Source organism: Perna viridis, chromosome 6, assembly GCF_037379345.1.
Source record: "Perna viridis isolate PV_CMFRI_1.1 ecotype Kerala chromosome 6, ASM3737934v1, whole genome shotgun sequence".
Lineage (NCBI taxonomy): Eukaryota > Metazoa > Mollusca > Bivalvia > Mytilida > Mytilidae > Perna > Perna viridis.
The window spans coordinates 9,971,633-9,996,534 of NC_142450.1; the positions used below are offsets into that span (position 1 = coordinate 9,971,633).

Sequence of the window (24,902 nt, forward strand, 5' to 3'; positions counted from 1 at the left end):
TTAATAAGGAGATATGTTTTAATTTTAATTGTCTGAGATTTCTTATTGAACCTACCTACTAAGTTTATGTGGTATTACGGAAAGTTCTATATAAGTCTTGTCAGTATCTACTTTGTTTTATTATATCATAGTTAGTGAAAAAAAACTTTAAAAGTAAAATTGTGATGAGATATAAGCTGAAACTTACCCCATGCCAACTACCTGTGTGCCTTTCCATTGATAATATTTATTATTCTCTTTATACATGTATTTTCTTCTGACATTTTGTTTAAATGATTTAAAGAGGTATTGTTATGTGAGCTTATTTTGCTAAACTAGATTATGATGCACTGCAAATTTAGAAAAAAAAACTGCATTGATTAGTGTAATATGGCCATTTTGGCCCCAATGTGATTTTATTGTTTTCAATGTGTAAAAATATCAAAATTTAGGAAAACCCTGATTATCATGTTGATAAAGATGTTGAAATTCTTTTCTTTTCCAACATAAAGTTCATTCATTCAATTTATCAGGGAATAAAAAGTCATTTGTTTGATCATTTATATCCCTGAAGAACTTGAACCTTATTATTTCCTTATTGTTGACGGATACTAACACTTCAATTGTTTTGAATTAGGTCAATAAAAGTTATTTTTTAATCTGTATTAAATTTATGTATTATTGACTTGCATAGTATTGAATTACATCTATATATTTCATTATTTTTAAATTTGATATCTTTGTACTAACTACATGACTTTCTTTTTTCTTTAAGTGTCAGTCTTTGTAGTGGGTGCAACATGGTTCAGAAAAACCCACAATTTTGATAGTTTAATGTGACTATTTTCACCATTAAAATCAAGGAAAACAGACAAGATTTGCCACATCATACTTGACCATTGAGTGACAATTTCATTGAAATGCACTGAAAATGAACATTTCATGGGCAAATAACTCTTGTCAAAAACCTCATTTTTCTAATTTTGTATTGAAAATTTTTTGCGCAAAGCCAGTAATGCAGAGATCAAATAATGGTCTTTTCAAAAAAAGAAAGTATCCTTGAGTGATATTACATTGTCAGATTGTTGATGGGATTTTGACATACCTTTTTTTGATTTTTCTAATTTTGCCTGATTCTTACAAACACTTACACTTATTGTCAAAATTAATCCAAGTCAGAACCATAAAATATAATTTTCAATTTTCTGATGTTTGTCATGGTTTTGCTTTTAGAATGGACCACCCTCTATTTACCATTCTTTGCAAATTGGTTTTTCCGAATCTAAATTAAAAAATTCCCTTTTCAAAACTTGTTTAGTTACTTTGAATAATTTTTTTCAAAGACTAAAATCATGGTTCATTACTGCATGAAAGAATTTAAATTTACACTGTTGATGATAAAGTGAAATGTTGCACATTGCTTTTCAAATTCAAACCTTGCCTATATCAAAATTAATTTTTACGCTAGGAGATAATCCTCTGGTGAAATAAAAACGAACACGAAGGTTGAAATTTCTTTAAAAATCAACAGTTATTAAGTTTTTTTATCCTTATACACATGAGTTTTGTAAAAAAAAAAAACCACAAAACCAGAAATGTGATAACTATGGCCTCATTGACTACAATATTTTTATTTTATCATATTTGTTGTAGTAGTGTCGAATTTTACCCATATATTATGTTATATGTGTATTTTCTTTGTATTGTAAAATTCTTATATTAAGGGACATTTCTTTCTTTCTACGCAGAATTCTTTTTGCATGATCTTTGAATGTTAACAAGAGCAGCGTATGAGTGTTACATGTAAGATCATTTCTTTTTTATATATTATCGCTACATTTTTATAACGCATTCAGGTTTTTTCTGATCCTTTTGATCCTGTAATTGTGAAGTACGAAATGTGCATATTTGCGGTGCAAATAATGTACAAGGTAGTTGTACAGTAAATCTATTTCATTTTACATAGTGTATTTGCTTGAGTAATCGATGTGAATGATAAATATATCATCAAAATGACACAGATATTGATTATAATACTTGTATAGTTGTTTATTGATTTCGTGGGAACAAGTATTGATCTATTGTGTATTGGTTTCAGATTTGCTGAGATGTTTTAACTAAACTGAGTGTCTGGTTCACTCAGGCATAAGATAGCTCATTCCACAAATGGTAAGCGTTAGCTATTTGTATTTATTTTCTTTAACTGTACAGGAAATTTCTAAGATAACTTTCCTTGAATATGTATTCCAATTCTGACGTCATTTGTCTTTATTGCTACTATATTGATTATTGTATTATTTTAAAGGAAGATGTTTAATTTGTCCTTTATCAATTTTACCAATATTATATATATATACACATCAATCAAATATTGAACTATAGTGAATGTTAGATTACAAGTAATTTTGCATATTTTTGATAACTGTTAAGTTAAAAGTACATGTGACCTTTTGAACTTAAGAACATTCCATTGTGGTGTGTATTGGGTTCTTTATTATATTACTTATTGTGATTGTGATCAAGTGATCGAATACCATGTGAATCACCTTAATGATTGTCTATAAATTTAATTTCTTCATATTTATTTTTTTCAGAACTATGTTACATATATGCTGAATAAAAATAAGAACCTTGCCGGTTACCTTTATCAACCGACCTTGTTACAGAAGCACTGTGAAAGTACTTTAATTTGTGGATACCAATTTTCATGGATTAGGGAAGAAACACAATCATTTTCGTTGGGATCCAAATTTTGTGGTTTGGTCTACCAATGACGAAAATTGGTACCCCGTGAATGATAGTACTTTCACAGTAAGCAGCAAGTGATACTTTCATTATTCAGTATAATTTTCCTCCTCTTTTAACTCAGAAAACTCTACAACGTATAATTTGGCATTCTCATTACTTTCTAGAGGTACCCAGCATCCTATGTACATGGTGCACATGTCCATTGTATTATAAGCAATGCAGTGTGGCCATTTGATGCCTAATAGCGTTGTGCTAAAGTATGAAAGAGGAACTCCATCAGAGTTCAGCAAATGAAAAAAGTCCATGTCACAAACAAACACATTGTCAGACTGTGTTCTGGTCATACCTTTAGGTAGGAATGGATGTTGTTCTTGGTTAATGTCTGGATGTCCAGTATAGGTGTTCAACACTTCACCAATTGGACTCAGAACTTTGACTTGCCCACTTTCATTACCAAATATAACATCTCTTACAAAAATATTGCCATTAGTTACACTAGCTGAGGGCCTTGGAACAGAGAAGAGTCTTTTCCCATCTTTGTTATATTCCCATTCAGTCTGATGCTTCCCTTTGATGTCCATTACAATAACGATTCTCCTTCCAGAGACTGGGAAGATGTCACCTGGACTTCTGGCTCCTAAAACAATGTTATTGTTCAGGGTGACATGGACTGCTAATATGAGAAGAGACCTAACATTGTAATTTGATTCTATGGTTTTGCCTTTTGATCCATGTATAAGTTTTAAGGATTGGGTCTTGTCAGCTAGTAACACAACCTCTCTATTGTTTTGAAGAGTAGATTCAATATCTGTAATCAATGGAAGTTGTTTTACAAAAACTGTCTCAATGTTATCATTTTTAAGTGACAATTTTGCTAAAGTACTTAGATCTTGTGAAGAGTCAACTAAGTAGATGGACTCATTTGAGCACACAGCAATGTATTGACAACATTTTAGTACTGTGGTATATTCTTTCTTCACTTTCAGCCCTATGTGTATCTTCAAAACTTGTGGCTCAGTTTTTATTAATTGTGTCCCTAGAATTTCTGCTTCCAGAGGTATATGTTGTGAAACAAACTCTGGTATTGTAGGATACCTTGGTATGACTGTTACAACAAACCCACACTGACTGTTCTTTAAAATGGTATCTATGGACATGAAGAACTCTGTATCATCAACAGTATCTCTTACAGTCGTCAATTTCATTTTGTTCTCATCTAAACTTTTTTTCATCTGTGATATGTTTTTTCTTTCTTTGTCCACAAATTTGTCAATTGTAATTTTTCTGAGTTTTGCATCATCGATAAGCTTGTCAAAATACTTTTCTACATACATTAAATGCCTTTTTCTTTCATTTTCCATTTCTGCTACAAGATTAGAATATTTTTTCTTTTCTTGTTCTTCTATCCCTAAAACATTCTTTTCCTCTTCCTCTAATATCTTTTCTTGAGCTTCTAACATTCCAATAGTTTCATTTAATTTGTTGAATTTCTCTTCATAAAAATCTTGGATTTCATTTAGTTGATGTCTGGTGTCATGGCCTCTTGTAATGCAGCTGGGACAAACCATATTTTCACAGGTGGCACAGTAAAAACAGCAGAATTGTTCTGTATGAGTTTCACAGGGAATACTTTGATAATCTAATCGTGTACTTTCTCTATATCCCTTCCGCCCAACTTCTTTTATATCAATTATCTTATGATATTTAGCATTTTTGAATTTAGGATGAATATTCTCGTGACAGTTGGTACAAATAAGTAATTTGCAGTCAATACAATGCCATGTAATCTTCAGATTTCTGTCACATAACTGACAAAGAACGCCTTTCTGGGCTGCCTGTGTATACTGATTATGTCATATACCAATATTTTTAATAGTTGACTTCCTTCCTTGTTAAATTAATTTAGGTTAGTCCATGATAAATTCCCTGAATCAATAACTAGCAGTACACATTTTTACATGACTGGCTTGGTGATAAAAAAAAACACAGGATAAAGCACATGTTATGCTATTCCTGTTTCCCAATATCTCTGGAAACAAAAAGTTGGAAAACAATGATAAACTAATTATATATCATATGTCAACAACTGCCAAGGTTTACAAAATAAAACTGAAAAAAACGTAATTGATAAAATTGCCCATGAGCTTAATGTATCATCTGTGGAGGAAAATATTTAGTTTTTGAAAGCATTGTATTAATTCAAAAATATTATTGCATGCCTTCTATTTCATTTTTGCCATTTTGTAATTTTTACCAAATTTTCATTATTAACTTTTAGGATTAATAAACAATGTAAGAAATTTTTGGAAATACAGTCGAACTTCACTCACTCGAACTCGGATGGCTCGAACGGCTGGAATTTCTTGAACACAATTCAAAGTACCAAATCTTTCTCCTACATAATATATATAACCTTCAAAATTTTTATGACAACCATAAAACTTTCCTAGTGATGACTTTAATCTCGTAGCAACAGAACCTTGTTCAAGAAAGTCTTACATAGTGCAGAAAATCTTCATACTTTTGGTAGGCTCAGACGTACACAACAATAAACATAAAATAACTAAACTCATACTTACAAAGTAACAAAAGCAAAGGAGAAACTCGGACTCCACTAAAAACTGGGAGCATGGACCAGGTGCACCGTTAGGGTAAGTGTCCTATCCTTTTCTAGAAACACCCGCCTAGTTGCTCAAGTCAAGTCCAGGATAGACAAACAAGGAAAGGAAAACTATGATCTGTTGAATAAATCAGTTTCATGGTGTATACAGATAAACCATTACGATCCACGAGTTCATGATGACGACCATAAAACTTCTGTAGTGATGACTTCAATCTTGTAGCAACATAACCCTGTTCCAGAAGCCTATTTGTTAGAATTCTAGCGCGATACGAAAAGTCTGCATAGTTTCGGCAAGCTCTGGCATAATGGATGAGTTGTGATATGAAAACTCCATACACAAGTGGTGAATTGATGTTGGCACAGATGAAAGGAAACTTGACAATACAAAATGGTGATCATTGTGTTTTCCTTATACTGGTAGTTTAGTTATGAGTTTTCCCTCTCCATTGATCTCTAGAGTAGGTCAGAGAAATCAAGAACTTGCATTGTTTTATTCAAAAAGTATACAAAAATATTAACAATTCATAAAATAGGATGGATATATTGGTATTACAAAAACAACACTTTCAAAAATCATCATTTTTCAAATAAGACACTTATCATTGGAAGTAAATGCTGATTCACAAACAATGATTTAATTAAATACAAGCTCACCTAAGAATCATGCAAATAAAAAAGAAAAGAAACCAATTTAAATCTTTACAAAGAGTAACCAAGGGAACCAAGATTCTAGCGGAAATAGAAAATGTAATCTAGGGACAAAGACCAGGCATGGACAACAGGCGCCAACAACAAAGAACATAAAATAACCAAAATAATACATACAAAGTAACAAAAGTAATTGAGCAACTCCACTAAAAACTGGGAACATGGACCAGGAGCACCGCTAGGGTAAGTGTCCTCTGCTTTTCTAGAAACAAGAACAGGGTATTAAAAAAAGACAAGTCCAGGGTATTATAAAAAGTCACATTGATATAATAGATTAGAGTTGTATCAGGAAAGTAATAAAGTTATAGTAGTAAATATGTGTACTAATAACATGAAGTTGTTTGCCACAATCTGTGTTGTTATCTACTAGCCCTATGCCTAAGTCAAGAAAAATAATCATGAGGGCTAGTGGAAATTGGGACAAAATTTATTAGAAAATATACAGTGAAACCTGAATTAGTGACCATCTGCATTCAGCAATGACCTGTCTTACAAAACTGAAACAGCTCTTGGTACAGACTGCACAATTATTTTCACCACAGTTTGATTAACCATTTTTAACCTGTCAATTTTGCCCCTACTTCCCAATCCTCCATTTCCTCATAGGTTTTCAAATCACTTATAACTGATTTTATACTGAATACATTTTCTTACTTAGAAAGATGACCAAAACAATGACCTTTCACACCCTGCATGATTCATACCTGGATCTGATATACTATTGATCACTGATTTCATGGAAGTTACGAACAATTTATACATGATATCATTTTGATGGCTTTGGTAACATAACAGGAACAATTTAACTATGTTCTTAAATGTAATGATGAAATGTAGAACTAATGCAAAACAATGATACACATCTAAGTACATATGTACTCTTACAATTTTCTGATATAGGATCCCTCCCTAAACAACTAACTCTAGGAAACATTATATCACATCATCTGGTTCAATTCACTAAAAAAGTTGTATGTGTCTTTGGCTAAAGAGTGGTATATATCACACATTACAGTTATTATGAATCATCTCTGACTGAAAGGAGGTGGTCCAGTAACAGATAATGATCTAGAAGATCTACCAGAATCTACACTGACTTTCTCCGCAGATGAAGGTAAACGTCGTTTAGTCTGACCTCTCTGTACTTGTCTGGCCCTAGCTCCAAATCCTAAACACTGTAATGACTCTGTGATATACCTTTGGGCTGGTGCTACACACAGCAGAATCAAAAGCTTGGCATCTCCACCTAAAATGAATATCTTGTATATTTACAGATTATTCTTGTTCATACGAACAATATATTTGCGTAAAAACATGATGCTGTATTAAACTTGCATTCAATTGTCCCCTCAATACAAAAAATCATGTTTATTCAGTAAAGCTTTGATTTCCAGTATCCTGCCATCTTTGTTTTAAAAAACATTAGTATTTTAAGTTCACCATCAAGCAAAAGGATTTTTTTCTTAATTATTTCCCCTCATTGCATTGTTACACCATAAAGCAAAAGGATTTTTTTCTTAATTATTTCCCCTTACTGCATTGTTACATAACCAACAGGATTATGAACAATTTATTTTTATAGGCCTTTGTTTATTTACCAATAGAATCCTGCAGTAAATGTGTAAGACGAGTGTTTCTGTAAGGCACATGTGTTCTGTGTTCTGCCAGTGCTCCTAACACATCTGCCAGAGCTGATAAACTCTTGTTTATATTGGCTGTCTCTCTCAAAGCTTGTCCCTTTACTCCACTCATACCTGAAATGATTTTTTAAAACATTTAGAATGATAATTTCTTACATGACTTCTTATTAAAGATCTTGGGTGACCCTAAATTATGTCATTTGCACGAGTGAAGCACAGCAGAATGAGTGAAATGATGATGAATTTCTTTCACACGAGTGAGAAATCTCTGATTTACATAGAGACAGGTGTAAGTACAGTCAAATCTGTCTAAACTAAACCCCTTTAGAACTTTAAAATATGTTAGGTTTAGCATGGTTCAAAATACAAGTCAATTGATATAAGAGAACTTTGAAAAAGTGTCTGGTTTAGACAAGTTTCTTTGTACCTATTTCTTTTTTAGGCAATCTTCCTATGATCAGGGAGAACATCAAGATATCCCACAACTGTTAATGTGATGTTACATTGCAAAATGACAATTCACCTTTGCCTGCCTATGCCCTTGTCAGTGGCTGATCCAGAGGCGGGGCAGGGTTGGCACCCTTCCTTTTCATTGGAAAAGGTGTAGGTTCGGTAAGGCCCTATTTTGGCTCCTGTTTTCAACGTTTTTGAAAGATTTGTTTTGGTCTATACTAGTTAGTTTATTTGAAAGGATAATGGTTATAGTAAATAAATCTCAGCCAATTTTGGTGATATGATAAATGTTTGACCTAATAGCAGTCAAAATTAACACAATATTAGAGAAATCTTAAATTTTGTTGCATTTTTGCACATATTTTTCGATGGCTTTTGCCTAAAACCGACGTGGCCGCATTTGTGTCTATCCAAAATATTGACATATATATTGTATCTCACAATATTACACAATATATATTAAGATCAAGAATGAATGTGCATGCGGCCACCTTTGTTTTTCACAAAAAAACGTCAAAATTATGCTGAAATATTGAGATTTTATGCATTTTTCATCATTTAGGCAACTTTGTTGATGCTACATGTGTAAAATTGACAAAAAATGTCAAAAAATGTCCTAGCACCCCTTTTTCTGAGAAACCCAGCACCCCTCCTTTTCAAAGTGTCTGGATCCACCCCTGCTTGTTTCGATTAAATTATATTAAAGTAAACATGAGAGTATGTGGCCGCATCAGATATTAATGCCAATTGATAAAGAAAGTCACTTTATAATAGAATATATCTTTTAGACAGTGTTAGACCTAATTTTAAATAGCTGCTAATTGCATTAACATCCTGATTTGCTAAAATATGTATCTGTGGAAATAAAGTAGTTTGCAGTAGTGACCTTGTCTGTGTTATTTGTAATAAATACAAAGTCTGTGAGCAAGCTGATAAAAGGATATCCCCACTCACATTCATTTTAAATAACTTTATTATTATTCTCTAACATATGAATAATGTTACATGTGAACTTAATTGCATGACCCCCAGACGGTCATTAATTCCTTAACATAATAAAATGTTTTTTAGTCTAGTAAGCATTCAGAAAATAAACAATTTGTCCAAAAGATATGATCATGTAAAACCCTCAGTTAGATTATCTCCCCTTGCATGCATCCTTCTATAATTATCTTTCTCAATACATAATTACACTGGCATGAGATCTGGAGAACAACATGGGGAAGTGGAAATTTGCAAAAATGAAGTGAATAAACAGTAAAATATAAATCATTAGGTAAAATACCAGATATCCACAGAAAAATTACATCCCAATCTACATATGATCTCTAACCTTCCTCTAAAGTTTCATGATAATGAATGAAGCTATTAAAGAAAAGTTATGCTTACAAGAAATAAGCAGATGTATAGATGGACTGACAGACAGGTGATTGCATCTTGCATAATATATACAATATTTTATGAACTTTTTTCTATACAAGATCCTTTCAGAAAGGGTAGTCAAGAACATTAAAACCACCATAATTTTGAAATATAAAAAAAACATCTAGTAATGTAAATGAATTTAGGGTACTAAAATTTAAATACATACCAACACATTCACTTCCAGCCAGATCAACCAGTTGTAGCTTAGTTTTAATAACAGCTTGCCCTGAAGAATTTGTTGATATATCTGTAGATTGCCATGTTGAACTTAAATTCCCAGATGATCCAGACAAAGAGATTGATCTGCCTTTTGAATCTCTTGGTGTAGCTGCAAAAAATAGATTACTTAATGATACAGTGGAAATTAGTGTTGTACAAAAAATAACATACACACATTTGAATATTTCATTTAGAGCTGATGAAACATAAAAAAAGCAAGTGCTACCTTTCACAATAATTTCCAAAATGTAATACATTCTATGTACCTGTATATTTCTGTGAAATAAAAATATAATAATATTAATGTTATATTTGAAACACGAGAAGAAAGTAATACATGGTAGAACATTAGATGGTAAAATTAGAACAGAAATGAAATTTCTAATGAACAAAAAGAAATTTCTAATGAGCAAAGGGCAATGACTGTTCTTTGTTACTTTAAAGAGTTTAGAAAGCTGTACTACATGAACAAGGAATATAGGATAAGAATAACTTAGCTGGAAAGTTTGATTGAACTCAACAGTTTAAACCACAGACATAATATAAGATATTGTGGTATACATTTTTTACAGAAGCAAGTGCATAATTGGGAGATTACCTTTCTTCTATTACAACAGCATTAAGGAAATATTGGCAAAAATTCAAATCAGCTTTTATACAATAATTACTAACTACTAAAAAAAACAAAATGAAAGTTGAACTAGAAGGAAAAAACTCTGATTTACTTATTGTAGCTTTCTACATGCACAAAGTCCTAAAGAAACAAAAACTTGAAATAACTAGGTAATGTCATGATATAAAGGATAAAAGATGATAGTGCAATATCTTGGTACTAGGCTCAATTAACAGGAATAAATGACTTTTTTTAAAAATCTGTAATTTTTTACTAGAACTGTGGCCTAGATAAAATCAAACATTGTGACCAAGTAACCAAACAGAAAATTTCACACACAAATTGCATGAATTTTATAAAAAAAAATAAATAATTAAGGTTAATATTTAATCAATTAACTCCTGGTAATATGAAAAGGAATACTAAAATGTAATTAGGTTTAACTATTAACATTTCTGTATCTCATATGTGGACAGAATATTTTATTGGTATGAATATTAGCTGTCTTAAATGACTGAATAGGTATGACATAGTCTAGATAACTGGGTTAACGCATATGGCATAGCAGCAAAATTTTTAAAATGGTATGGACAGGATTTGGCAGAATATGATATAATGGTATGGTAAGGGCCGGAATAACCTTGGATAACCTTGGAGAAGAGCAGCTGCAATGTTTTCTAATAGCTGACTTTCTGTCATTGACTTTCTCTTTCTAAAAGCTGCCGTTTCTGTAAATATTTTAAGCAAATGTTAAAGTAACAATGCATTATAGACTGAGTCACTCTATTCTTCAAAGTCAACAATAGAAACAAGATGTTGCATGCTATGTCAAGCTAAAAATACCACGACTCAACCCCTTCTGTCAAAGTAAGTTATAAGGTAAACAAAAAGTACATAAGCCAGTAACCTGGGTCTGGTTTCATAAAACATCTCAAATTGAGATTTTCCTTAAATCCTTCCTCAACTCAAATTTCGACCAATCAGATGACTTGAAATTGAAATTGAGGAAAAACACAGGACTTGAGGAAATTCTCAACTTGAGATTTTTTTATGAAACTGAGGCCAGAACAGTCGATACAACAAGAGGAGTACAAGTCAGCATGCAAAAGCAATATACCAAATATCTAAGCATTCCCTCCCATAGAAACGGAGAAATCAGTTACAGAAAAGTATCACAGACTGATGGACAAGGTAATTGCAATATATCCCTACTATAAAAACTAAAAAAGTTTATAATGATATTCTTTTGAAGTTAAATAAACTGCAAACAAGGGAGATAACTGATATTTTTCTTCTAAAAAAGGGGTTACACAAGTTGTCTTGCAAAGCAAACTCCTAAATGAAATGGACTTACATTATGTCCAGTAGTAGATGAAAAGGAAAGACATGGTTTATGTAATCATGCTTAAAGGCAACTTGATATATATAAAAAAAAGTTTCTCCAAATGAAACCAAGAAAACCAGTTTACATTTTTTTAAACAGAAGTTTTTCATTACAGAAAACATGAACAAGAGGCTGATTCTGTCCAAAAGTTTAAGTGATCAAAGGAGATATATGCCAAAAAGTGTTTCCCCATGATTTTGATCACAGAATTTTTTAGTGGATTATACCACTGCATGCTGAGCTGCACAAAAAGTCAACAGATGACAAACAAAGCCAGATAGCCAAGGACACTCACATGGACCTTTGATTAAGGTGAGCTAACGATATGTTTTTGAACAACACAAATGCCCAGCTGCAAATGTCAAACACTCAACTGATAAGGTGATAACGGACTCTATATCAAAGTTGACAGATCCCTGGTTTTGGACCATTATTAATTATTTGACTCTGTATTGGTTTCAAACACCATGGGATTATATGGTATAGATAATGTTTCATTATATAAATGCTCAAACAAACCAACAATTTTGAAATGTTATCAGGAATTGTAAAAATAAAGCTGTTAAATGTTACATATTGCAATTAAGAGGGCATCCACACAAAAACCAGGCAGTTGGTTGCACATGACAAACTTTGTTTAAAAAAAATGACATCTATTTTATTTCGCAAATGCATCCTTTCTCAAAGGTGAATGTTTGTTTATAATTTGCTGCAACAGTTAAGTAAAAATAAATTACATAAAAATCAATGAATTCATTGAAAAGGGGAGATAACTCATTAATTTTGTGCAAAATTTGGCTGTTCTCTTTGGGAATTTTGAAATCATTTTCTTAGCCATCCATTGTCGATTTAAAAAAAATATGTGTACTATTTGACATACATATGATATATACACTACACTGGAACAAAAAAAAAATGGTGGGATAAAATTTACTCTGTGCCAATCAAATCATAGGATCTGCCTGATTTAGACATGGACAGCCACTTAAAATATGAACATGCAAATTATTGTAACAATTGTTTAAGCAGCACTTCAGCTAAGAATCATGCAAAGTGTGATTCATGGTTGGATAGCCTACTTATTTTTATTTTGGATATTTTGTTTAAAATGTTACTGTATACTGAAATTCACATGTGGCTTTTCATATAACTCTTGTTCTTGGGAGATATAAATTACTGTAAAATTTAAAATTATGGGAGATAACTCTGTAAATTACACCAAAACACAATAGAAACTACTGGATTTTCAATGGGAATTATCTCCTAAGAGCATACAGATTGGAAAGAATGATTACACATTTCATAATGTAGACCTATAAAGCAACTTAATAACTAAAATAAGAATGTGTATCTTTTGTTGGGTGTATCACATATTACACAGTTTGCATGATTCTTACAAAGACTGATACTTAAGTAAGAGTTACATCCTAATATGTCATTGTAAAAGATTCATTAAATAACTTAGATGCAGATAAATGTATTCACAAAAAATGAACGAATTTATTTTAAGTGTATTATATCACCAAACCCAATTTCTTACCATCACATATTTCATCCAAAAAAGAAAATTGATCCACAGAGTGATCTACATGTATTATAATTTATCAGAGATAGAATTATGATCTACATTTAGTGCTAACGTAAAAATACAACAGTGGCATTGGTGCACATATATGCTTAAAACACACACTTTGCTGCTTAACATATGCTTAAAGTGAACAAATTATCAGAAATGGTTGGACATCATCTTTAGACTCCTTGCACATTTAAATGCAAAAGAAAAAAACTTCGCCATTTGGTATAGAAAAAAATTAGTAGATACAATTTTTGGAAAGATTATGAATGTACTGCAAAGATTGAACAAGGGTCAATTGGCTATAGCAAGCCACGTTATAAAGCTATTACAGTGGGTAAAATACTTAACTTCAGGGAACAGAGTTGTTTTTTTCTTAATTAAATAATCATTACCTGGTGAACTTCCATAGGTAAACTGGACAATCATCAAGAAGATTAAGACTTTCTATCACCTTAATAGTTATTTCAATGGTAGACAGAAAGTTTAAATCACCTTGTCAGTTCTCCAGTTAAATACCTAAGAAAGTTTATCAGATGATGGTCATTTAATCAAGGTAAGACCAACTCTATTCCCTGAAGTCTACTATATTACTTGCTGTAATTGAGACATAATTGAAACAGTAAACATAGAACTGAGGTAAAGATATCTATATGGATTATAAATAATTCAGCATCTCTTGTAAAACATTTAAAAATCAGAATTCTTAAAAAAATCTGTAAATAAATTTAACTGTGAAAAATCTTTAACAATTTTGACATATAACATAGAAAAGAATGAAAGAATCATATCGCAAATAGGTGATAAAAACTATAATAGCAACGCAAGGAGCAATTGAAACAAACTTATTACATACTTGTTGTGGGCTTTGTAACACTTTCTGTTGATCAAATATAGTCAATAAAAAGCAAGGATATTCACACAGGAAGAATAATTCAAACACAGCGAATATAAACTTTTAAAAAAATCAAAATCAAATTGAATATTAGTCCACTTAACAATTAACTTTCAAATTTCACATAAATTAAAGAAAAAGAATATTATAATTGTAGATGTCTTCTCAATATAAATTAAAATGAGTACATACCTGTTGACCCCTCCAACATACGGGGGAGACTTCCACAAAATTAATGATACATTTACATACTTAAGTAAGATTTGTGGGAGAATTTTGGTTAAAAATTATTTACTGGGAAAAATCCTAAAAAATTGAATTGTGACATAAAAAGTTTTCTTTTAAATCTCTGATATTAGGCAGTGTCAATGGGAGAGAATCTCCCTTATGAACTGTTCCAAAGTGTACGTGAGTGGGATTTTTTTTATCCATTTGTAGAAGAAGTGGCTTCCCATCATTTTAGACAAATCCACCAGCACATTAACACCACCAGCACATTAACAGACAGACAGACAGACTTAAAATAAAGAAACACTTACTATCTCCAGGAGAAGTTTTAGAGAAGAAGCTGGGAGCTTGTGAGGTAACTGTTAAAGTAACCACCAGATGTGAACGACTGGAATGTTCATGTACCAATGTGGCAGATTCTCGTCTTGTATTCAGACCATGCTGTACAAATAACATCACATCATAAACTGTGTCAACCTGTCTGTAGACAAAAAATTAAAAAAATAAAATAATAAAATATGAACAATGTATTTTTTTGTCAACAAATATTAAATTGATTCTGTCAAAAATCAAAATAACAACCAGTATACCCATGGTAGATGTAATTTCTACAGGAAACTGACGAGCAAATATCAAATATCAAAAATTATTATTATTTAGTCATTTAACACTTTTAAATCTTCATTACCTCTTAACATAAACTTTTTTTGTATGCACTGCCTGCTATAATATATTTGAGACAATTGCTGTGATTCTACATAAACTGCAATGGTAGATAAAAATAATAGTTTGTACGGACTGTGATGTAGTACAATAGTTCAAACAGATTGTGACATCATTTATAAACTAAATAATGCAAAATTTGTACATCTTTGGGTCCTCACATCCTTATGACTTGTAAAACTTGTCATGCTCTCTGTCAGGACTACAAAACTGATGTAGTGCTGTACAACTACTTGCAAATAGGTTAATTTGGAGCCAAAGTCCAACAAGTGATACCCCAATCTCAAACTTTAATATATACATCATAATCGCACACAGAAAAAATAGGTATTTTGATTATAAGTGCTAAGAATTTCATGCCTTTTTGGCACAAGAGGATTATTCACTAGTAACTTAGTCATGATGGATATCTACAAATACTAAATGTTCACAATTATTTCATTTGACATTTGTTAATTTCTGTTCCATTATCTCAAAACAATTAATTATCCCAACTGGCATCAATAAATCAAAACTATATATTAAAGCATTGTGTGAAAATATCAAATGGTGTTGACAAGTATGTACAGAGAAAGCTTACGAAAATTTTAAATTGGAACCTAGTGGTTAAGGAGGTAGACCTAGGATAAGGGACACAACTCTTACAAATCATCGGAACACTTGTATTCAAGCATTTTACATCAATCTCATGTAAGCATCAATGTAATTTGGATTGTTTTTATTCGGCTTAAAACAAAAGCTTGATAGGCTTTGGTAAAAACTGAATATGATACAAACATATCCCGATTTCAAGAGTTATGTCCCTTACCCTAAGTCTACCTCCTTAAATTGAAACCTTGATGCTGAAATATAAACCCAGTCATCAAACTACACTTACTTTGATATAATGGTAGGAAGTGTTATAGAATTGTCTTGTCCAGTGTTTATATCATGTTTCATGTTTGGATCATGGCTTAGTAGATCTCTAATATCATTGTTATATATTTCTACAACAGAAACTTCCACTGTGTGAGTTGCTGTCTGCTTCTCAGATATCAATCTGCAACAGAAATAAAAACAAGTGCATAAAAAATATTTTTAACTAATTAGATGCATGCCTAGTGAAAGAATGTTTTTTTATAATTGAGATTGATTGAACAATCATAATTACTGACAAGTTAGAGCATCAGTGAAAGCTAATGAAAGTGATGACTTTAAATCTTGAAATAACGAAAGTAACAAGTTAAGAACAATTCTCTATCTGAGAATATAAGTACAAGAGTATTCACTTGATTGAAGTCATCACAACAAAGTTTTATGGTCGTCATCATGAACTCGTGGATTGTTAGTGTATCCATCTGCGCCATGAAAACTGATTTGTTCAATGTGTCATAGTTTGCCTTTCCTCTTTCATCTACCCCGGACATAACTTTTTATGAGCAACTTGGCGGGTGTTTCTAGAAAAACAGAGGACACTTACCCTATCGCTGTACCTGGTCCTTGCTCCCAGTTTTTAGTGGAGTCCGAGTTGCTCATTTGCTTTTGTTACTTTGTATGTATGATTTTAGTTACTTTATGTTCTTTGTTGTGTTTGTCTGTTTTGTATGTATGATTTTAGTTACTTTATGTTCTTTGTTGTGTTTGTCTGTTTTCCATGTCTGGTCTTTGTCCCTGGATTACAATCTTTTGATTACTGCTATAACCTTGGTTCCCTTGATTACTCTTTGAAATACATACAGGTATTTAATTCTTAGTTACAAAAAAAAAAAAACGCAGAATAAAATGCAATCTACAAGATGCTGATAGACTTAATTCCCAAAATAGAAAGACAGCACAGCTGATAGAATTCCCAGTCTCTAAAGTTCATTGCATTTTAAATGTCCAATTAAATACTTAACACACATGTAACTATAGCAAGTGCCTTAGTAGTGTATGAAAGTAGTCCAAAACTTTGTCTCCTTGAATCTAATTCTCATTTACTAATAACTCTAACTTGTAGAATGTCAAGTGTATACTATACTTTCATACTATTCCTTCTGAAATATGGAATACTTGTATACAGTAAAACCTGTCAAAATGAAACTACTTTTGGACTTGAAAATTGGTTTGGTTTAGATAGGTATTTGGTTTATAAATGTTAAAAAATACATTTATATTACTATAGAGATACTGTAAGAAGTGTTTTAGTTTAAACAGTTTTTCAGATTATTCAAGGGCCACTTTAGACAGGTTTAACTGTACATGTATTGTTTTTTTAAATGTGTAATCTATCAATTTTTATGTTAAAAAGCAAACACTTGTATTTTTACCGAAACAACTCCCTAGCAGCTCTAGGTATAACTCCTTCTTCTGGATGAGGTTCTCTTTTAGGACAATAGTCCTCATTTTTATGTGAACCCAGCATGGTATGTGTTTTACCACTCCCAGTCTGACCATAAGCCATAATACAGATGTTGTACCTGAAAATTATTAAAATGTTAACCAAAATTTGTAACAACTATGTAGTGACACTTTGTAATCATAATGTGTGTAACTTTTCAGGTATCTGAGAAATTAGTTAAAAAGTTCTTATTTTCTGTTTTTTATACCTTAAATAAGACTCTTGTAACTAAGACCATATGTAAAGTGTTGAAATGTAGTTGTGGAAGGCCAAAAAAATTAAATTAGTTCAAGGTTACATTAGGTGCAAAAATTGAGTAGGTACGTCAGTAAAACTGTTTAATATTTTTCAGTCATTTTATACTACAGGAGGATTTTTTATTTTAATAGTTTTCAACTAGAAAATAATTTAGGGGCATTTCATAAAAAATACTTCTAAAATGTGGTAGGGTAGGCAGAAAAAAATAGGGTAGGTAGCCTTGGTAATAGTTTCATTACACTAGTTTCTCTCAAATATAACCAAGGGTCACCAGTGACGTCTTCTGTCTTTTGATTGGCTGAGTGAATATAACGTTATTTTATTTACTTTTGTATGTTCTAATATTCAAATTAAAAGAAAAATATGTTTAAATATTTTTTTCAAATTACTTATATTATCTTTTGATATAAATGCACAATTAGAAAGTTAATTCTGATAATCTCATCTTCGTTTTTATTTTATTTCATAAGCGACAATTTACTCATATACTGTGCATATCCGTCGCTGGTGCCTTGAGTCTATATTTTTAGTGATCCTAGGGTCGCTTATGATATTGAACAGGGAACCAGATTACATACCCATCAAGAAGTGAGGTTAGCATTGGTTGTACTTCATCAAATAATCCATTCTGTGTCTCAACCATGTCGTAAACCCTATAATGGAAATACATGTATTTAACAATTGCAGTAATTAATCTACAATCATGTGTTCCAATTTCAAAAATAAGTTTGGAATTTCTCAAACCTATCAGAAAATATATAAAAACATGGAAATACTTTTTTTTTATATTTTCTCAATGATTAAGATGTTATTTATAGTTGTCTTAACTAAATCAAGACTAGAGTTTTTAAAATTGTTTTTTTTTTATTTTTTTTTTTTGAAATTTGGTCAAACAATGCATCCCCTACGTATACCCGGTAATTTAGCTTACTCCAAGAATGTCTTGGACAAAGGTAGATAACTACTATTTTTTTTTTTCAAAACACAATGTAAATCTAATGCTTTTCATCGGATATATAGTTTTTGGCTTACATTAAAACTTAAGAGAAAACCCTGAAAACAAAATCAATTAAAAAATTCTTCTTAAGGTCGGTTCCATGCCAACATTTTTACATCAACCAAAAAACTAAAGTGTTAAAACATATGTCAAACTTTTTCTAACAAATGAAATTGTAATCCTTTAATACTGTAATAAATATTCAGTGGTGAATCTAACACAAAATTTAAAAAAACTAAGTTATCAAATAAAGAATAAAATATAGATACCTAAATAAACAGACCTTGTTTTTCTGACTAATTTATAGTGAGACGTGTCTGTGTAATGTACAAAAAGTGCAAGCTTTAATTGGTTCTTTCAATTCTTAAAATTACAAACCTTTCATATTCAAATACTTTATTGTGTTTAGCTGTTCTCACACAAACATTTTCCTGGAATAGTAAAAATAATCAGTGCTAAAATATGTAGACATAACTAAAATTTATATCTAATCTGCTATAACTGAATAAAGTCCCCATAAGAGTTACATTGTATCTAAAAGACAGATGTTATGTATAGCCATATGACCCCTAACAATCCTCTTAAATTTGAATAAAATCCATTCAGCCATTTCAGAGGAGTTGAGCCAACAGAAAGTAACTAAAGTATTCAATGCAAGAAAATAATCAAAGTCCAATAGCTCCCCTAACAGTTTGTGAAATCAACTACATGTTAAGCCTTAAAATCCTACAGAATTTGAACAAAATCAATTCAGTGGTGTTGGAGGCACTGTGTTCACAGTGTCACTATAGTGTTCAAAGTAGAAAAACAATCCAAGTCTCATTAACCTAGTAAAATTTGTAAAATCATATTTACTTAGCAGTATGATCAACTGCAGATTGTGCCTAGCAATCCTACAAAATTTGTACTAAATCCATACAGCAGTTTCAGACTACAGAGATCAACAAGATAAGTGTGATAGACGGACAGAAGGATAGACGCAGACCATTATTAGGTTCTTTTGTCATGTTGTGGCAGTGAACAATTCACATGACATTTAAATCATAAAGTATTCTTTACAAATGCTGGAATCTAAAAACCTGCTTCACCAGACTAGGTTAAATGGCTATAAGCTAAAGTAGATGAACATGAAGATAAGGTTAACCATGATACCACATGATTTGATTGATATTACAGTCAGGATTTCAGTTCATGATTGAATTTTTCTTATTAAGTGCTCAATTCTATATAACAAAATACTGCAGATCTATGTAACTGTTATTTCAAATTATGTATACCAGTAAGCTAAATTGTCATTAAAAAAAAATTTTAAAAAAGGTGGGCCAATTCCACTTACCACAAGTTTACAATTATCTATTATGGTAAAGTATTTAGTATAAACTTACATCATCAACAAAATGTACAACTACTTCTGATTTTGATCCTTGTCTGAAAAATAAAACATGATTTGTCAATTAAATATGATATATTTGTATTTCAGTAAATATGGTACATTTCTTATTAGATATAATCTGTATTACTGTCAACATACAAATTTTTGCTATTTTCGAGCTGCAAAAAAATAGTACACACTAAATTGATTTTTAACACTGCATAATGCTAATCATTTTTTAAATCCTCAAAAAGTAATACCCACGAATATGCTTACTTGACAGAATTCGCAAAAATTAGCAACCATGAAAATTAATACATTTACAGTATACAGTCTTAAAACTGTTCAATTTTTATCTATTTCATTTGTTTAAACAGAAATTAAACAGAAATTATTTTTTAATTGAGTGTTTTTTTGTTTTTTTTTCTTTGTATAATCAGGACAAATGGGAACATTTATTTGCACTTATTGAAGTATTGAGATATAATTCAGCATATTTTCTGCCTTACCTTCCAAAACTGGACATATCTTCATGGCCTCTGTCAAAATCCATTAGTGGTCTTATTCTACAATGAACTCTGATGTTACCTCGTAACTCCTGTAAAAAAGTAATCAAGGGAACCAAGATTCTAGCGGAAATCAAAAGAATGTAATCAAGAGACAAAGACCAGTCATAAAAGACAGACAAACACAACAAAGAACATCAAGTAACTAAAATAATACATATGAAGTAACAAAAGTAAATGAGCAACTCAGACTCCATTAAAAACTGGAAGCATGGACTAAGTGCACTGGTAGGGTAAGTGTTCTCTGCTTTACTAGAAACACCCACCGAGATGCTCATGAAATTGTCAATTGATTACAAGACAACATAACATGATTATCACTTTTTACAGAAATTAGGGTAAGGAAACATATAACAATAAAATGATTTTTGTTATATGTAAATGATACATTTATCAATTTCTTCTATTGTGACATATATTCAGAAACTGCGAAAGTATTATTGCTTTTGAGAAACATAATATTCATAATATTCATGGCTAGACTATGCATTCTTGTAAAATTCAATGCTCCTTGATAAAACTACACATACCATGAGAGTATTGTGGAGCTCCTGTCTTCTCTTTTTCTCTTTAGAATGTCTTTCTGTCACTTCATGTAATGTTAGCTCAGTTTGTGCCAGTCTTTCTTGTAGATCAGACAAACTAGTGCTCTGTGACTGGAATACTTTTCTGTGTCTCTGGACAACAGAGTTAGCATGCTCAACATGCTTGTTAAACTGCTTTGGAATTTCTTTTGCTGCAGTCTGAACTGACTGTAAATCCTTTTTTATATTCTGAATAAACAAGTGAAGTATTGGTGAGTTTTTTTTTAAGACTGACAAAGTAATTTTATTTATTATTGTGGTGTATTTATTTTCATGAATTTAACAGTCAGTAGTTGTTTGCAAACTCAAGTAAATGTACCCACAAATATGCATATACATGTAAATCATGGAGTTTATGGTAACTTTCAACATATGATAAATTTATCAGGGGAAAATAATTTACAGACAAAATTAAAGTGATTAAGTACCTTTTTATATTTTTGAATAAAAAAGATATCTAGAAATTCACAATTTTTCAATGAAAACTATATTTCATTTAGGATTTTTTTAAAATATTTTTGACCAGGTTATGCATGCATAGTCAAAAATTAAAAACAATCCTTATCTAATTTCTTATCAATTCCAGTCAAAATCAAGTTATTCCTTCACCAAATCCTTACTGTTATTTAGTTTGGAATTATTTGAGTTGTGGGCTGTACTATACAAGATAACCTTATTTGTCCAAAATAGATCCAACCAATCAAAAGGCTTAAATCGAATTATTTGTGTAGGTTTTAGTTTTCATCAAAACTAAGACTATTAGTAATGAAAGCTGGGAACACAAGGAGTTTAACCCTTTCATACATATATGTGACATTCAGTGAAACCTGTCTAAACTGAACCATTCTCCAATCAAGGGTTTTATTTGGTTAAGGCAGGTGTTTGCCAAATTGGTTTACACAGGTTCAATATGTATTGGAACTTCTATGAATAAACTTCCAAAGATATCTGGTTGACACAGGTTTTTGGTTTTTCCAGGGTTTAATTAAGACAGTATATTGACTCACATCAAGTTCATTTTTGAATCTGACAGCTGACTCTGCTACAGACTTCCTAAATCTACTCTCTTCTTCAAACTGTTCATGTAGTTCTACAGACTCCTGTCTTGTATGTTGAAGACTTCCTCTGAGCTGGGCTAATTTCAAATAAAGCATAGCATTTTCTGTCTCCAATGATGCAATTCTTTCATCTTTAACCTGTAGAAAAATGCAAGTATGGCATTATATTATACTGATAAATAATGCATTAAAGATACAGCTATATAGCTATACAATAAACTATGCATCACATGCAATTTACTGGAGTTCAAACTTTTCATTTATGTGTTAAAATACCTTGAAACTGTGTGACATAAGTTGCATGTACATAAAATACTTTGTGGATTATTTCACTTCCATCATCAATACTTTTACTTGAACTAATTTATACAACTACTTATTAGATTCACAGTTTTTCATTGACTGTTAAATTGATCCACCTAATCTTTTTTAAAATCACATGCTGTGGATTGGTTTCCAACTGAAATCTCATTGGCTGAATGTGTTTTCCATCCAAAAAGATAAGTATACATGCTTGTTTTCATGAATATTTTAGACCTTTTTCTTTTTTAAAAGCATGCATAATCAGATTCTCCCCAACTGAGGAATTGACACAGTCTCAAGAGGGAGATTTTTATGTAAGAACATTTTTTTTTCTTTTGTAAAAATTCAGTTATTTAGCATTTTTACAGAAAAATATAGTTATTTTAAAAAAACACCTCCCACAAATTTTACAGATTTTTTTCAAAAGAAATTTATATTTCGTCTTTACTATATACCAGGGACTTTATATAAATACTAAATGACAACTATAGAATATTTATTTCTTTTACTGTCTGTAATTTAAAGATATCTAGCAGGTTCTGTTTCTAGTGGAACTACCCGTAACTGCTTTTTGAACTCATGTATACATCATAAATTCTCCTGATAATATAACAAGATTTTGTCTGTAATTCCTATATAAGGTGTAATTTGTGAATTGAATAATATAAGCTCTCTTATATACAGTAGACATAAATATCCAGTGACATGTAATTGACTTGGCTAAAAAATAATTCTTCAGCTTTGCTAGTTTGTCAGTGATATGTCACCATGTCTGTGGTACCATCCTTGGTGGTGAAGGTTTGATTTTGTGATGTGAATCTTATTCTCCCATTACAAATAGTATAAATAAAACCAAAAGTAGCATCTTTAATGTAACAATAATTTTTAGTTATTGAAAGCAGTAGCAAGGATTTTTATAGTAGACAATAAAAATCCTTGGCAGTAGGCAGTTCATACCTTCTTTCCATTAATAATCCTAAATTTAGAGAATGGATTCTATCTAATTATCTGCCAGAACTAGAAGTTAAAGAGACTACTGGCACAGCTTCCTCCGTATCATTTTAAGACCTTCACCTCGAATCTGATGACAGCAGTCATCTCAGTACAAAAAAATATATGACAAACAAGATGGTTTTGATTTTAAAATCATAAATTTCCCTGTCTTCTGCGGTAATATACCAGCTATCCCTGCATATGTTTATAATTCACAGTTATTGAAGTAAGTGTTTTGGTACGTCAGAGCTAGTAGCATCTACTCTGACTTCTAATGACACCACCATTGCCTAAGAGTCAGGATTATAGAAAATATGTCTTATACACTTTCATTTCAGATATCCATATACCTTCTTGAAAAAAAAATTATGTTTCTGACAAACAGATTATAGATGACGTATTTCATGTCTACAAATTATTTTTTTTGTTAATTTTACTTGTATATTACAAGTATTATTATTTAATCTTGAATTTGACACACCTTCCGCACAAGTTCAAGGCTAGGATTTAAATAATGTTTTTTGTATTTAGTTCTTTTATTTTCACTTATCGTCTGAACTGTTTTGAGTATATGTTTTACCAATTTTGACTGGTAGCAATATGATGCTGCCCATTGTGTTGAAATATACCGGAAATAATTAACTGTAATGGAAGCGAAAGCTTTAGCGTGCTATAAAACCTGGTTTAACCCACCTTTCATTATGAAATGCCCATACCAAGGCAGGATAATTGGGGTAGTTTCCCAAGTTTCAGGTTTTTGCCCTGATATTGCCATTTGTTATATAGACTTTCCTTTCCACTACTGTCTAGACTCTAGATTTTATCAGTTTGGTAATTTTGTTTTTATCCTTCAATGGCTTTAATGTAATCATTGACTCAGGTTCTAATAGGGATGACGCCAAATAAGTAAATAGTTTAGTAGCCAACCTCAAGCACTGTACATCTGTAAATGTTGGTATGGCATACATAAAATGACATAACTAAATCAAGTAATGTGACAAAACTCATAAATTAACAAGACAAGTTTATGCCATGAATCTTTGTCAAAAATAGATTATTGCTGCTAACCCTGGTAGTCTTTTCAAACTGTTTAACCTTTTCTTCATAAAAATGTGTTCTGTCGATTCCAAGGGGCATCCTTCATCCAAATTTGAAAAAAAATCAATACCGTTGCTGCAGACGCGCCCAGACAAATCGAAAG

At 31.2% G+C, this 24,902-nt stretch overlaps 2 protein-coding genes across 5 annotated transcripts; both read right to left on the bottom strand.

The window, feature by feature from the left end:
• Positions 1 to 2,558: 2,558 nt before the first annotated feature.
• LOC148613582 (uncharacterized) lies at positions 2,559 to 4,577 on the bottom strand (the record flags this gene model as incomplete). Its single annotated transcript, XM_088586340.1, has 1 exon — positions 2,559 to 4,577. A coding segment is annotated over one exon (1,764 nt), but the record flags the coding sequence as incomplete, so codon positions are not given.
• A 1,245-nt stretch (positions 4,578 to 5,822) lies between these two features.
• On the bottom strand, positions 5,823 to 24,902 carry LOC148613583 (kinesin-like protein KIF25). Of its 4 annotated transcripts, XM_088586995.1 has the most exons (15): positions 24,770 to 24,902; positions 22,355 to 22,543; positions 21,294 to 21,536; positions 20,707 to 20,795; positions 20,211 to 20,253; positions 19,204 to 19,256; positions 18,407 to 18,481; positions 17,500 to 17,649; positions 16,089 to 16,250; positions 14,800 to 14,969; positions 14,222 to 14,245; positions 11,059 to 11,136; positions 9,743 to 9,904; positions 7,657 to 7,812; positions 5,823 to 7,304 (listed from the first exon to the last, which is right to left on the bottom strand). In XM_088586995.1, exons 1-15 carry the CDS (start codon positions 24,836 to 24,838, stop codon positions 7,084 to 7,086), a joined length of 1,884 nt encoding a protein of 627 aa, XP_088443121.1. In that variant the 5' UTR covers positions 24,839 to 24,902; the 3' UTR covers positions 5,823 to 7,083. The 4 variants fall into 4 exon arrangements, with proteins under 4 accessions (XP_088443121.1, XP_088443122.1, XP_088443124.1 ...); XM_088586996.1 differs by lacking the exon at positions 14,222 to 14,245; XM_088586998.1 differs by lacking the exon at positions 11,059 to 11,136.

What these genes read in the sequence shown, in the direction of transcription:
- LOC148613583 (XM_088586995.1), bottom strand. Translation starts at nt 24,838, where the DNA reads ATGCCCCTTGGAATCGACAGAACACATTTTTATGAAGAAAAGGTTAAA. An exon ending in GATATGTCCAGTTTTGGAAG is followed by an intron (nt 20,254 to 20,706) that starts GTAAGGCAGAAA and finishes TTTATTTTTCAG; the next exon opens with ACAAGGATCAAAATCAGAAG. An exon ending in CTAACCTCACTTCTTGATGG is followed by an intron (nt 17,650 to 18,406) that starts GTATGTAATCTG and finishes AATAATTTTCAG; the next exon opens with GTACAACATCTGTATTATGG.